At 40.7% G+C, this 15,256-nt stretch overlaps 1 protein-coding gene across 1 annotated transcript in view; it reads left to right on the plus strand.

Moving 5' to 3' along the window:
- Positions 1-15,256, plus strand: part of LOC140740091 (UV excision repair protein RAD23 homolog A-like) — a 62,944-nt gene that overhangs the window by 33,282 nt on the left and 14,406 nt on the right. Inside the window, exon 8 of the mRNA XM_073068968.1 lies at positions 3,777-3,938. Within this exon, the coding sequence (XP_072925069.1) occupies positions 3,777-3,938 (162 nt within the window). The remainder of the gene's footprint in view (positions 1-3,776; positions 3,939-15,256) is intronic.

The following is a 15,256-nucleotide window of genomic DNA, read 5'->3' on the forward strand; positions in this document are numbered from 1 at the left end:
TTATAGGCCAGTTAGCCTAACCTCAGTGGTTGAGTGGTTGGGAGTCCATTATTAAGGATGAGGTTTCAGAGTACTTGGAGACTAATGATAAAATAAGTCAAAGTCAGCATGGTTTCTGTAAGGGGAAATCTTGCCTGACAAATCTGTTAGAGTTCTTCGAGGAAAGTAACAAGCAGGGTGGACACAAGAGGGGCAGTGGATGTCATTTTCAGAAGGCATTTGATAAGGTGCCACACCTGAGGTGGCTTAACAAGATAAAATCCTATGGTGTTACAGGAAAGATACCAACTTTTCACTTTGTTTGTCAGTGTTTTAGATAATGGAATTGATGGCTTTGTGGTAAAGTTTGCAGATGATATGAAGATAGTGGAGGGGTAAGTAGTGCTGAGGATGCAATTCGATTTCAGAAGGACTTAGAGAAATTGGAAGAATGGGCAAGAAAGTGTCAGATGGAATACAGTGTTGGGAAATGTATGATAATGCATTTTGGTAAAAGGAACAATAGTATAGACTACTATCTAAATGGGGAGAAAATTCAAACATCAGAGGTGCAGAGGGCCTTAGGAGCTTAGGAGCATTAACATGATAAATCCTATGGTGTTACAAGACTCCCAGAAGGTTAATTTACAGGTTGAGTCTGTGGTAAAGAAGGCAACTGCAACATTGGCATTCATTTCAAGTGGAATAGAATATAAAAACAAGGAGGTAATGCTGGGGCATCCTGATGGACTCATCACTATCAACATATAGACAATGCACTGAAGCAATTAGGAAGGTTAATAGAATGTTGGGCTCCATGGAGTTCAAGTCTAGAGACGTTCTCCTTAAGCTTGTGAGGCCACATCTTGAGTACTATGTATGATTTTGGTCTCCATGTTGTGTGAGGGATGTGAAGGCACTGGAAAAAGTTCAGAGAAGGGCAAGTAGACTAATGTCAGGTCTTCAGGGTATGAGCTATGAAGAAAGATTGAAAGAATTAAATCGTTTTAGTTTAAGTAGATGTAGAATGAGAGGAGACATAATAGAAATGTTCAAAATAAGACCATAAGATATAGGAGCAGAAGTACGCCATTCTGTCCATTGAGTCTGCTCTGCCATTCAATCATGGCTGATCCAATTCTTCCAGTCATCCCAACTCCCCTGCCTTTTCCCCATACTCTTTGATGCCTGGCTAATCAAGAACCTATCATCAAGGGTGAATGCCAGCTACTACTTGAAAATTAATCCATCATCAAGGACATGGGACCATTGGTGGAGACTGGTTAAAGGGAGATTTCGGACTAACATCAGGAAACATTTCTTTACTCAGTGAGTTGTGAACACATGGAACAAACTACCTGGTTGTGTTGTTGAGAATAGTAGCTTAGAGACTTTCAAATCTAAACTCAATAGTTATTTCAACAGACAGTGTGAATAGGAATTTGGCAAGCTTTGTTGGGCTGAATGACCTGTTCCTGGTAAAACTTTCTGATCTTCTAAATGTGATCAGTGAAGGAATCAAAGTAAGAACTTTCTTCACATAGTAATCAATTTGAATACCGTTAATGATGGAATCAAACTTAAGATAATTTAATAAGCACTTGCATGCTGTGACCAGAATATAGAATGAATAAGGTTTTTAATCTGGTTCGACTAAGGTAGAGGATGTTATACCTTGGGACAGTGGTTATTTGCCTCTATCAGTATAATGAACATGAGGTTTTGATCAGTGTTGAAGTACTCTCCACTGGTCTCAATAAAAGCTGTTCACAAAGACCCAGCGATTCTGTGACGAGATTGCTGTCAGGCATCTGTTCAAAGCAGGTTCCTTGTTTGTCAGGAACGGGGGCCGGATGGACCCAAACGCAGGACGCAGACACTGAAGTACTAGGGGGAGGACAGGATGGGGATGCCATGGTATTTAAGGGTAGAGCTGGGGTTCAGGTAGATAGAGTGTCAGGCAGGCAGAGCGGAGCGGGCTCCCAGAGTTGGGGCAGGCAGGCAGATCCCACAGTTCGGGGCAGGCAGGCAGATCCCACAGTTCAGGGCAGGCAAGGGTAGGAGTCCCTAGGGCGGGCCGCATGGATCCCGGGCAGAACACACAGAGGCCTGTGCCAGACGCGGACACCTGGGAAGGTGCGGAGCACAACCCATAGGGAGCAATAGGTGGAAGGGGCAGAAACCCCACCGGGCAGTGGCAGTCCAGCCGGACCTGCCCGACGGAGGCAACGGGTAGGAAGGGGAAGAACCCCCGCCGGGCAGCGGCAGTTCGGCCGGATCCGCCCGACGGAGGCAACGGGTAGGAAGCTGGGTCCAGGGTAAACAGAAACACTACAGTGATCCACCAGATACATTGGTAAGTTGGGAAAGGCAACTGACAGCATGGCAGCGCAAGCAAGGAGAATAAGGCGGAACAGCGGGACCAGTGTACAGGAGAGAAGCAGGGGAACAAGACCAACTGGATAGAGCATATACAGAACAGTCCAGCAACCAGGGCAGAGCAGGATTCTGAGCAGGGCAGCAACCAGGGTAGAACAGGATTCCGAGCAGGGCGGCAACCAGGGCAGAACAGGATACAGAACAAAACAACCACCCACCTGGTCCCAGTCCCAAGGCCCCTTATAAACACCTGCAGCTCAATGAGTCACAGGTGTGCCTCCTTGAGCCTGGAGGGTCCTAACTAGTTCACGGGTGACGGGAGGGACAACTGCAGGACCCGGAGTCCGGAGCACTCAGACCGGATCGAGACCCGGAACGCGGATTCTGGACCGGACCGGACCCTGACATTGTTGTCCAGCAACTGACACTATCCAACAGAGCTGCCAGTCACATTCAAATATCAGAATCAAAATCAGCTTTATCATCACTGATGTATGTTGTTAAATTTGTTGTTTTGCAGTAGCAGTAAGTGTAACACATGAATATTACTATAAATTACAATAAGAAATAAAAAAAATAGTGCTAAAAGAGAGCTAAATGGTGAGGTAATGTTCATGAGTTCAAAGACCATTCAGAAATCTGATGGCAGGATGGAAGAAATTGTTACTAAAACATTGAGTGTGCATCTTCAGCCTCCTGCATCTCCTTCCTGATGGCAGCAATGAGAAGAAGGCATGTCTGGATGGTGAGCGTCCTTACTAATGAATGTCACCTTTTGAAAATGTTCTCAAGCTTCTTTCCCACCACCATTTAATTTCTGAACAGACCATGAACCCATGAACACTATCTCATGGTTTTGTTCTCTTTTTGCACTACTTATTTATTTTAAAAAAAATTTCTTATTGTAATTTATAGTAATTTTTATGTATTGCTGGCACAAAACAGCAAATTTCACAACATATGTCAGTGATAACAACCTGATTCTGATAGGAAGTCTACTGGCCATAATAAAGCTGGCTGAATTTACTGGCCTTTGTAGCTTTATGCAATCTTGTACACTGGTCCCTCCACACCGGATAGTGATGCATCAAGTCAAAATGCTCTCCATGGTATATCTGCATAAATTTGCTGAAGTCTTTGGTAACATACCAAAGTATTCTTATAAGTAACAAATTACTAAGATCATAGCTTTAAATACTTACCGAGAATGGATTAAAGATTGGAGCCTTGTGAATATTTATTTGTGGGGAGTAATAAAAACATTAAATTTTTAGTATCAGAAACCTTTCAAAGCCATGGTTATGACTTAGTATATGATAGCACAGATTACCTACATGTTGCGTGGTTTATGAAATACATGAAGCTGTGTTGATGTAACTGTTTGCTCTATGAATATGAATATAAGGTGTAACATTTACCTGCAGCAAATCAGCGAACACCAGGAACAGTTCATCCAGATGTTAAATGAACCCATGGAGGAGGTTGGTGAGATTGAAGAGGAGATGGGCGCAGTTGGGGAGGATACATCGCAAACTGACTACGTACAGGTGACACCCCAAGAAAAGGAAGCTATAGAGCGGGTCAGTAAAATTCACAACAGAAATATCGTCAAACCAGAAGAAAGATTTGAAGTTGGAATGTAAACACAAACTCCTTTTTTCAAGGGTGCTTTGGCTTTTCCATATCCATGACATTTCTAATAGTATATTTAAAACAAAGACCATCAACTTTCTTCTTATATTTAAAGCAGGGTTGATAGGTTATTGATTAGTAAGGGTATCAAAGGTAATCAAGGATTAACTTTGTTCGCCATATACATTTACATGTATTAGGAATTTGCTGTGGTTGTGTTGGTGTGACATGCAACAAAAAAAAACAACATTCAACAATTATAAAGAATAAGAATTATGAAGAGAAAGGACAATTGTGTTGAGAGGGAAAATAAATCAACCATGATAAAATGGTGGAGCAGATTTGATGGGCTGAATGGCCTAATTCTGCTCCTACATCTTATGGTCCTTCCAACACTTGTCTCAGCTTTACAGATCTCTTCAAGAAATCAAAAGTAGTACACTTTCTATAGTAGTACTAGACAGCTGGGTGACCTGTTGGAGCACCCTTTGAGAGAAAGGTAGTGCAGTCTGATGTGATGTGCTTTGGAAATTAAAGAAGAAAAAGTCAGTTTATTAAAGAATAAAGATGCGTAGCAAGACAAATGTAGCTCCTCCTCATTTAAAGAAGGACACTTTTGATGACAACATTTCTGGTTGATCTGCTACCCTTTAAGAATACTCTAAACGTTTTCATTTCTTTTTACCCAGCTTAAAGCCACATACAGCTGACCATGCTGGAATACCGGTTTCTTCAGATAAATCAACACATTCTCCATGGTTTGGCCTTGCACCTTATGTATAGTCATAGCAAAGCATGACTGTATCGGGAACTGGCTCCGCTGAAGAGGAACATCTTCCCCTTCTGATAAATTGAGAGTAATTCTTGGGAACATGACAATGTCATTATTGAACGCACCAATGTTTATCTTTGCTACGATGAGATTGTCATGTAGTTCTTCCACCATCATTCACATTCCATTGCAAAGCCTTGGTGGATCCAAGTTCCTCATTGAAATGATGGGAGATCCCCTCTTCAATTCCAGTTTATGTGGCAGCAATCCAGAGAGTTTGACCGAATCAAGGAATTCGAAATGAGTTGGAAAATGAGTGGTGTTAGCTCCTTCACAAACGGCATTGAAGGAACAGTATTCTTTCATGATTCCAGGGAAGCATCTAATGCATGTGAAATTTATTTTTCGCATCATTTCATTGAGAGGAACCAAGATAGAATTCTTCGAGAACAGTTCTGCAGGATTGTCGAATGTCGGGTAGATGAAATCAATCCATTCTTCCATAGTTTTTGCTGGCAGAATCATATCTTCAGGTAATTCGATTTCATCATTTTCATTTTTCTCAATCTTGTCTTCTCCAACATCCAATAAGAACTCAGAATATCGTCCTTCTCCCTCACTCAATCGCATGTTTCCCTTCAATTGAAGCTTCTCCATAAGAAGGATTTTTTTATGCATGAATTCTCCACATCAGCATCATTTCCACGTTTCACAACTGGTAGAAGCTGACGGAAATTGCCACAGCAAATGGTTAAAATACCCCCGAAGGCCTCATTCTTGCCACATACATCACGAAGAGTCCGGTCCACGGCTTCGAAGCTCTCCCTCCTAATCATGGGGCACTCATCCCAGACAATAAGTCTTGCATTTTGGAGTAAATTTGCAGTATTGGTGTTTTTATCTATGTTACAAAGGGCATCTTCATTGACTTTGAGGGTTATTTTGAATCTTGAATGCACTGTCCTACCACTAGGCATCAGTGTTACTGCAATACCTGATGATGCTACAGCAATAGCAACACCTCCATCTCCCCTAACTTTAGCGAGGATCAAGTTGATGATAAATGTCTTGCCTGTTCCTCTTGGTGCATTAATTTAAATCATTGAAGAGAGATTCCTTTCTAAGCAGTCGCACACATATTCATATACTTCTCTTTGCTCATAATTCAATAGGGGCTCCTTCTGAGAAAAAAATTCCTGCTGTTCGTCTCTGTTGTATTGCAGTTCACGCAATAATTCCAGATTGCCAGCATTTTGAGTAATTGTACCCTTTTTTTGGTGTTGGCAGTTATATTCTTCAAGTGTTTTGCCCAAGTTCTCAAGTTTCTCTTGGAAATACAGAAGAGCTTATCCATGATGCCTCTCATCGATCATGATATTAGGATCATTGATAGTTCTCTGCTCCATTTGTAAGAAATCTTCAGACATTGCATTTTTGAACTGGTTCCACAATTGCTATGAATTGTTGATTTCAGTATTTGTTAGCAAGACAACAAACAAATCTCTCATTGCTCTGGGCATTCTTGTTCTCTCTGCTTCTTCTGCCAATTGGCTTTTTGCTGCCAATGATTGTCAGCTTGCAACAATCCTCTCTGCAGATGTCTTTGAATGGTGGAAGGATATCTTCATCATGTGTTTTCAATGATTCGAAAGATACTGGTCCCTTTATGTGATGAAGAAGTCTCAAATAATAGAGGTCACCACTCCGTGGAGAAACGGTATAGACTCGACCCAGAACATTTGCTTCAAAAATCCCGGAGTACTCCACTCTTTTCCCCATTCTCCTTCTTTCCCAACTCTTATTAGTCCAAGTGTAGAATCTGGCAATATCAGCATAGTACAGGATTCTCGCAAATGGATCGCGAGTGCAAAGATCCATGAATTCTGTTAAAGTGGTTCTTGCCATATCATTATTCAGTTGCACAGCAGCATTATCTCGAAAGAATATTTGATGCTGTTGGGGAAGGTGCACTTGAAGGTGAACAACGGCTGGTTCCCTCTCGTGAATTGGAAATCCAAGTATCAATCCGACAGCTTCAGAGGGCCCGATATATCTGCCTGTCAAATACTGTGTGATTTTGTCTTCTCTATTCACTGCAAAAATTGCCCGATCACTCAAAGGTAGAATCGGATGGCGGATCAGGCAGCATCCATTGACTGCTTCTTTCAACGGATGCTGCCCAACCTGCTGAGTTCATCCAGCTTTTTTGTACGTCTTGATTTGACCACAGCATCTGAGGTGTACTTTGTGTTTATGATGGCAGATCGGCTCTCGGGTCATGCCCTGGGCAGTTGATTTTGGCGAATGAACAATTTTATACAAATATATAATCCTGAATTTTGCCTGCATTCTGTAAGTTAGCGCATTTAAAGGAATTAGCCAAAAATAGTGCCGTTGTAATGCACCGTTTGCGCTAACTGGAGGTCACAAACAGACAGCCAGCATGAGAGTTTTAGTATTATATAGATTCTCTGTCACTGCTACTTACCTTTGATATTTAGGGGACAGACAGGCAGTTCTACAATTGTGAATGGTATTTCTGGATGGTATGTTGTCTCCACGGTTCTAGGGTCACTGAAATATAGAGTGACCAAAGCTGCAAATAATACTCCAGAATAGGCCTCACCAACCTCACATGAAACTTCAACATAACATCATAACATCCTAACTCCAATACTCATTACTTTGATCTATGAAGGCCAATGTGCGAAAAGCTTTCTTTACAAACCTATCTACCTGCGACACCACTTTTAATTATGAACCTATAATGTCAGTTCCCTTTGTTCTACTGCATTCCTCAGTGCCCTATCGCCCACTGTTTAAGTCCTACCAAAGTGCAACACTTCACACTTCCGGCATTAAATTCCATTTTTCAACCAATTTTTCCAGCTGGTCCAGATGCCACTTCAAGTTTTGATAGTCGACCTCGCTGTCCACTATACCACCAGTCTTGGTGTCCTCTGCAAATTTGCTGATCCAGTTAACTACATTTACATCCAGATTGTTGATATAGATGAAAAACAACAATGGACCCAACTCCAATCCCTGCAGTACTCCATCACTCACAAGCCTCCTGTCAGAGAGGCAAGCATCTACTACCATTCTCTGGGACTTCCACAAAGTCAAAGTCTAATCCAGTTTACTTGCTCAAATTGAACAGCAAGTGACTGAACCTTCTTAACCAACCTCCCATATGAGACCTTGTCAAATGCCTTGCTGAAATCCATTTAAGATTGGTTAGACATGACCCACCATGCACAGAGCTATGCTGACTATCCCTAATCAGTCCATGTCTATCCAAATACACATATGTCTGATCCCTCGGAATATCTTCCAATAACATTCCTACTTCTAATGTCAGGCTCACCAGCCTCTAGTGTCCTGGTTTATTCTTCTCAAACAGTGGAACAACAATAGCTATCCTTCCATCCTCCAGTACCTCATCTGTTGCTAAGGGCCTCTGCTAGGGTCCCTGAAATTTCTGCACTTGCCTCCCACAGGGTCTGTGGGACCACCTTGCCAGGCTCTGGGGATTTGTCCATTCTGATTTGTCTCAAGATGGACCAATTGTTAAGAATCAAATGACCTTGCCTGGTGTTTTGGGGTTGGGTGTGTTTGCAACTACATCATAACCCGCCTCTAGACCTCCTTCTCTGTCACCTGTCCCACAACCTTGCTGTGGCCGTGACCTCACTGATGCATTGCCTCAGATTCTGTGTCCACCTCCAGAGTAAATACCATTTAAGACGTCTTCCATCTCTTCTGGCTGCATGCACTAGTTTACCATTCTGATTTTTCCATAGGATCAATTTTGTTCCTTGAAATCCTTTAACTCTTAGAATATCTGTAGAAACCCTTGAAAATACTCATTCGCCTTGTCTGCTAGAGCAACCTCATGATTTCTCTTAGCCTTCCTGATTTCTTTCTTAAGTATTCTTTTGCATTTCTTATGCTCCATAAGTATCTCAGGGGCCTCAATATCACTTGAAAACCAAGGTTCCATAAACTTGTTATCCTTACCTTTTATTCTGACAGGTACATACAAGCATTTCTCAAAATTTCACGTTTGAATGCCTTCCACTTACTAAGAACACCTTTGCCAGAAAATAGCCTGTTGCAATCCACTCTTGTTAGATTCTTTCTCATATCATTAAAGTTGGCCTTTCACCAATCTGAGGATTTAGAATCTCAATCTGAGGATTGGACCTATTCTTTTCCAAAATTACTTTGAAATAATGACATTACGATCACTAGATGTAAAGCGTTCCCCGACACAAACTTCTGTCACCTGCTCTGTCTCATTCTCTAATAGGAGATCAAGTATTGCACACTCTCTCATTGAGACTTCTGTGTACTGATTAAGTAAGCTTTCCTGAACACATCTATCCCATCTAGTTCTTTTATAGAACACAGAAAACCTACAGCACAATACAGGCCCTTCGGCCCACAATGTCGTGCCAAACATGTCCCTACCTCAGAAATTACTAGGCTCACCTATAGCCCTCTATTTTACTAAGCTCCATGTACCTATCTAAAAGCCTCTTAAAAGACCCTATTGTATCCACCTCCACCACCATTGCTGGCAGCCCATTCCACGCACTCACCACTCTCTGAGTAAAAAACTTACCCCTGACTGACATCTCCTCTGTTCCTACTCCCCAGTACCTTAAACCTGTGTCCTCTTGTGGCAACCATTTCAGCCCTGGGAAAAACCCTCTGACTATCCACACGATCAATGCCTCTCATCATCTTGTACACCTCTATCAGGTCACCTCTCATCTCCTTCGCTCCAAGGAGAAAAGGCCAAGTTCACTCAACCTATTCTCATAAGCCATGCTCCGCAATCCAGGCAACATCCTTGTAAATCTCCTCTGCACTCTTTCTATGGCTTCCACATCCTTCCTGTAGTGAGGCAACCAGAACTGAGCACAGTACTCCAAGTGGGGTCTGACCAGGGTCCTATCTAGCTACAACATTACCTCTTGGCTCCTAAATTCAATTCCACGTTGATGAAGGCCAATACACCATACGCCTTCTTAACCACAGAGTCAACTTGCGCAGCTGCTTTGAGCGTCTTATGGACTCGGACCCCAAGATCCCTCTGATCCTCCACACTGCCAAGAGTCTTACCATTAATACCATTCTGCCATCATATTTGACCTACCAAAATGAACCACTTCACACTTATCTGGGTTGAACTCCATCTTTCACTTCTCAGCCCAGTTTTGCATCCTATCAATGTCTTGCTGTAACCTCTGACAGCCCTCCACACTATCCACAACACCTCCAACCTTTGTGTCATCAGCAAACTTACTTTCTTTTTACAATATTTTTATTCAGAAGAAAAAAAAGATTTACAGAGTGTAACACATAGATACATCTCAACGTAACCTGTGTACATTCATATATTGTAATAAAATTGATCAAAATGTTATAGCATAACACATAAAGGTATACCACTCTGTAATCAAAAATTTAAAGATAGGTCATACATCATAAAATAATTTTTTTATATATAAAAAAAGTCAACCCCCTACCAACTACCAAAGAAAAAAGCTGATGGATGTCAATGGATAATTAGAAAAAAAAACATATTCACTTAAGAAGAGAAGATAAAAATATACATAAAAGTCCGTGCACTGTTAAACTTTATAGATTGGAAAAGTAATTTAGGAAAGGTCCCCAAATATCATAAAAAGATTGTTTCGAATTTAAGACTGAGCAGCGGATCTTTTCTAAATTTAAATACGACATAATATCACGTAGCCATTGAAGATGTGTAGGAGGGGTAGACTCCTTCCATTTAAGCAAGATTGCTCTTCTTGCTAAAAGAGAGGTAAAAACTAAAACCTGTAGGTTTGTGAGTATTTAAAGTTATATCTTCATTTGCAATAATACCAAACAAGGCAGTAAGGGGATTTGGGTCAAATTGGACCCTAAAAAGTTGAGAGAAGGTATGAAATACTTCCCGCCAAAACTTTTCAATTGTAGGGCAAAACCAAAACATATGAATTAAAGAGGCATCAGCAGAGTTGCATTTATTACAAAGTGGAGAAACATTCGGGTAAAAACTGGAGAGCTTCTGTTTAGAAATGTAAGCTCTATGAACCACTTTAAGTTGTAGAAGAGAATGACGAGCACAGAAAGATGATTTATTAACCCGTTTAAGAATCTTATTCCATATCAGCAAACTTACTAACCCATCCCTCCACTTCCTCATCCAGGTCATTTATAGAAATGGTGAAGAGTAAGGGTCCCAGAACAGATCCCTGAGGCACTCCACTGGTGACTGACCTCCATGCAGAATATGACCCGTTTACCACCACTCTTTGCCTTCTGTGGGCAGGCCAGTTCTGTATCCACAAAGCAACGTCCCCTTGGATCCCATGCCTCCGTACTTTCTCAATAAGCCTTGCATGGGGTACCTTGTCAAATCCCTTGTTGAAATCCATGTACACTACATCTACTGCTCTTCCTTCATCAATGTGTTTCATCACATCCTCAATAAATTCAATCAGGCTCGTAAGGCACGACCTGCCCTTGACAAAGCCATGCTGACTACTCCTAATCATATTATACCTCTCCAAATGTTCATAAATCCTGCCTCTCAGGATCTTCTCCATCAATTTACTGACCACTGAGGTAAGACTCACTGATCTATAATTTCCTGGGCTATCTCTACTCACTTTCTTGAATAAAGGAACAACATCCGCAACCCTCCAATACTCCGAAACCTCTCCCATCCCCATTGATGATGCAAAGATCATCGCCAGAGGCTCAGCAATCTCCTCCCTCGCCTCCCACAGTAGCCTGGTTTACATTTCGTCTGGTTCCGGTGACTTATCCAACTTGATGCTTTCCAAAAGCTTCAGCACATCCTTTTTCTTAATATCTATATACCCAAGCTTATCTGTCTGCTGCAAGTCATCACAACAATCACTAATATCCTTTACCATAGTGAATACTGAAGTAAAGTATTGATTAAGTACCTCTGCTATTTCCTCCGGTTCCATACATATTTTCCCACTGTCACACTTGATAGGTCCTATTCTTTCTCATCTTATCCTCATTCTCTTCACATACTTGTAGAATGCCTTGGGGTTTTCCTTAATTCTGCCCACCAAGGCCTTCCCATGGCTCCTTCTGACTCTCCTAATTTCCTGCTTAAGCTCCTTCCTAGTAGCCTTATAATCTTCTAGATCTCTAACATTACCTAGCTCTCTGAACCTTTTGTAAGCTTTTCTTCTTGACTAGATTTATTACAGCCTTTGTATACCACGGTTCCTGTACCCTATCATAACTTCCCTGTCTCATTGGAACATATCTATACAGAACTCTACACAAATATCCCCTGAATATTTGCCACATTTCTTCTGTACTTTTCCCTGAGAACATCTGTTTCCAATTTAAGCCTCCAATTTCCTGCCTGATAGCCTCATAATTCTCCTTACTCCAATTAAACGCTTTTCTAACTTGTCTGCTCCTATCTCTCTCCAATGCTATTGTAAAGGAGATAGAATTATGATCACTCTCTCCAAAATGCTCTCCTACTGAGAGATCTGACACCTGACCAGGTTCATTTCCCAATACCAAATCAAGTACAGCTTCTCCTCTTGTAGGCTTATCTACATACTATGTCAAGAAACTTTCCTGAACACACCTAACAAACTGCACCCCATCTAAACCCCTTGCTCTAGGGAGATGCCAATGGATATTTGGAACATTAAAATCTCCCATCACAACAACTCTATTATTATTACGCCTTTCCAGGATCTGTTTCCCTATCTAGTCATCGATATCCCTGTTATTATTGGGTGGCCTATAAAAAAAACCCATTAAAGTTATTGACCCCTTCCTGGTCCTAACCTCCACCCACAGAAACTCTGTGGACAATCCCTCCATGGCGTCCACCTTGTCTGCAGCCGTGGTACTATCTCTGATCAACGTGCCATGCCCCTACCATTGATACCTCCATATTATTGTTCATTCTTCCTCAGATATAATTATCCCTCCTTCCTTCTCCCATTTTGTTTTAATGTACGAAGTCGAATGTGTTTTAAGATTTGACAAACCCTTATACTTGCCTTGGTTTCATTTTTAACCATCCTATTAACATATTGTCGCATCTGTAAATACCGATAAAAGTCTTGTTGTTCTAATAAGTGTTTCTCTTTAAGCCTTTCAAAACTAAACAGTGTTCCTTCTTTCATTATATTGCAAAGAACTGTTATTCCTTTAGCTATCCAGACCTTAAATCTAGCATCCAGTTTATTCGGTGTGAAATCTGAGTCATGCACACCATTTAAGAACTGCAATTTAAGAACCCTCTAGTTTATATTCTTTTATAATAGTTTTCCATATTTTAAGAGTCCATTTCACCCAATGGTTATCAATAATATTTATGTACCTTTTTAGGTTGTTATCAGCCAAAATTGCCTGTGTGGGGATGGGAAGTACCCGCTCCTCAATGTTTTTCCATTGAGCGTCATATGATGGGTTGCACCAACATATCACAGCTGTCAACTGTGCTGCAAAGTTATAATCTCTAAGAGAAGATAGGCCCCATCCCCCCTTTTCCTTGCCTAATTGCAAAGTTTTGAGACGAACTCTAGGCCTTTTACCTTGCCAAATATATCTTGATAACATTTTGTTCCATTCATTGAATTGATTTTGATTAGTCTCTATTGGTAGGGTCTGAAAGAGATATATTAGTCTGGGCAGTATATTCATTTCAATAGATTCAATCCTTGAACTGAAACTAAAAAAAGGAATTGGGTCCATCTTGTTATATTTTCTTTAATTTTTTTATATATAGGCTGTTAATTGCATTCTGATAATTTTGCCGAATCTTTTGTCATAAAGATGCCCGAATATTTGAAAGACTCTGTTTGCTATGCCCAGGGGTATCTACATTCAGTTTCTCTTGGTGGGCTATAGTTATATAAAAGTAATCGGGTTTTATCTATGTTGATCTTGTATCCTGATAATTGACCATATTGTTGAAAGGATTGTATCAATTTAGGTGAAGAGTATGTTGGTTGCCCTAGATAGATCAAAATGTCATTTGCGTAACAGGCCAATTTATGTTCTGTCCCTTTAATAGTAATTCCCCTGATAGCTTCATTTTATCTGATGTATTGAGCTAATGGTTCCAGATATAATGCAAAGAGTAGCGGTGACCATGCACAACCCTGTCTTGTGCCCCTATCTAGGGTAAAACTATTTGAAAAATACCCATTGATTTTAATCCTAGCAGTAGGGTTGTCATATAGTGTCTGTATAGTTTTAATTATTGTGTCATGGCAACCAAATCTATGTAAAGCTCTGTAAAGAAAATTCCAATTAACCAAATCAAATGCCTTTTCAACGTCCACGCCTATCACTATTGCTTCAATTTTATTTTTTTTGTACATGATCCCCAATGTGAAGTGTGCTTCGTATATTGTCTTGTGTTTGGCGTTGTTGTATAAAACCTGTCTGATCGTTATGTATCAGTATGGGTAGAAACTCTTTTAATTGTTTGGCCATGATGGAGGTAAATAACCTATAATCTACATTAAGAACGGATATTGGTCTAAATGACCCACATTCCATTTTATCCTTGCCTTCTTTCGGTGTAGCTGAGATGATCGCTTCCTTCCAGCTGTGTGGCATTCTCCAGGTGCACAAGTTTATTATCGTGCTCAGTTTGACCATAGACTGACTGTCCCAATATCTTCTCGGTTACTTTACTACACTTGTTAAAGCCTTTGTAGTGTTCTAGCTCAGGTGTAAGAGAACTCTGAACTAAACACCGAGGTAAACCGTAGTCAATGAAGACAGGATCGCAGTAAGATTAACCGTTTACTGTTCACTCTTCCACATTAACGTATGGTGAAAACTGTTGATAAAACAATACAAAATATGTACAGTATTTGTTTCCTTCTTGGTATTACATTTACATCGTAAATACTTGCAAAAGTAAAACTACAACAACTACGTTACATTAAAGTGCAACATACAGTCAGAATCTACCTACGCCATTGACTGCTTTAAATACACTTCAACACAAACTATCCGCAACTCTTTAAATAACAAAAACATAAACCTTATCAACCGTCATTACTTTTAACAGAATCAGCGTTAACATTTTAAATTCAACATATCGATTATCTCATGAACTTACGGCGTTGCTTCACTGATGTTTCTAGTGCGTAGAAAGAAAACTTTTCTTGCGCTGATCCTGCACATGTGAGCCCCCTCCTTCCCGTTTCTCCAAACCGGTATTTTCCCACAAGACGCGGCGAAACCGGGTGTGACGTCATCGCATGCCGTGATCTATCACAGACAACGAATTTACTTTAAGCAATCTTAACTTTAACTAGAAAATGATAACAAACGAATTACTAAAGCAAAAATATTATAAACTAAACAAATGCCATAAAGGCAACACAGCCTTGTTGTGCTTCCTTTGTACACATAAAGCTTGTGCAGGGTTGAAAAATTGAATGGCGG

Source organism: Hemitrygon akajei, chromosome 16 (assembly GCF_048418815.1).
Source record: "Hemitrygon akajei chromosome 16, sHemAka1.3, whole genome shotgun sequence".
NCBI lineage: Eukaryota > Metazoa > Chordata > Chondrichthyes > Myliobatiformes > Dasyatidae > Hemitrygon > Hemitrygon akajei.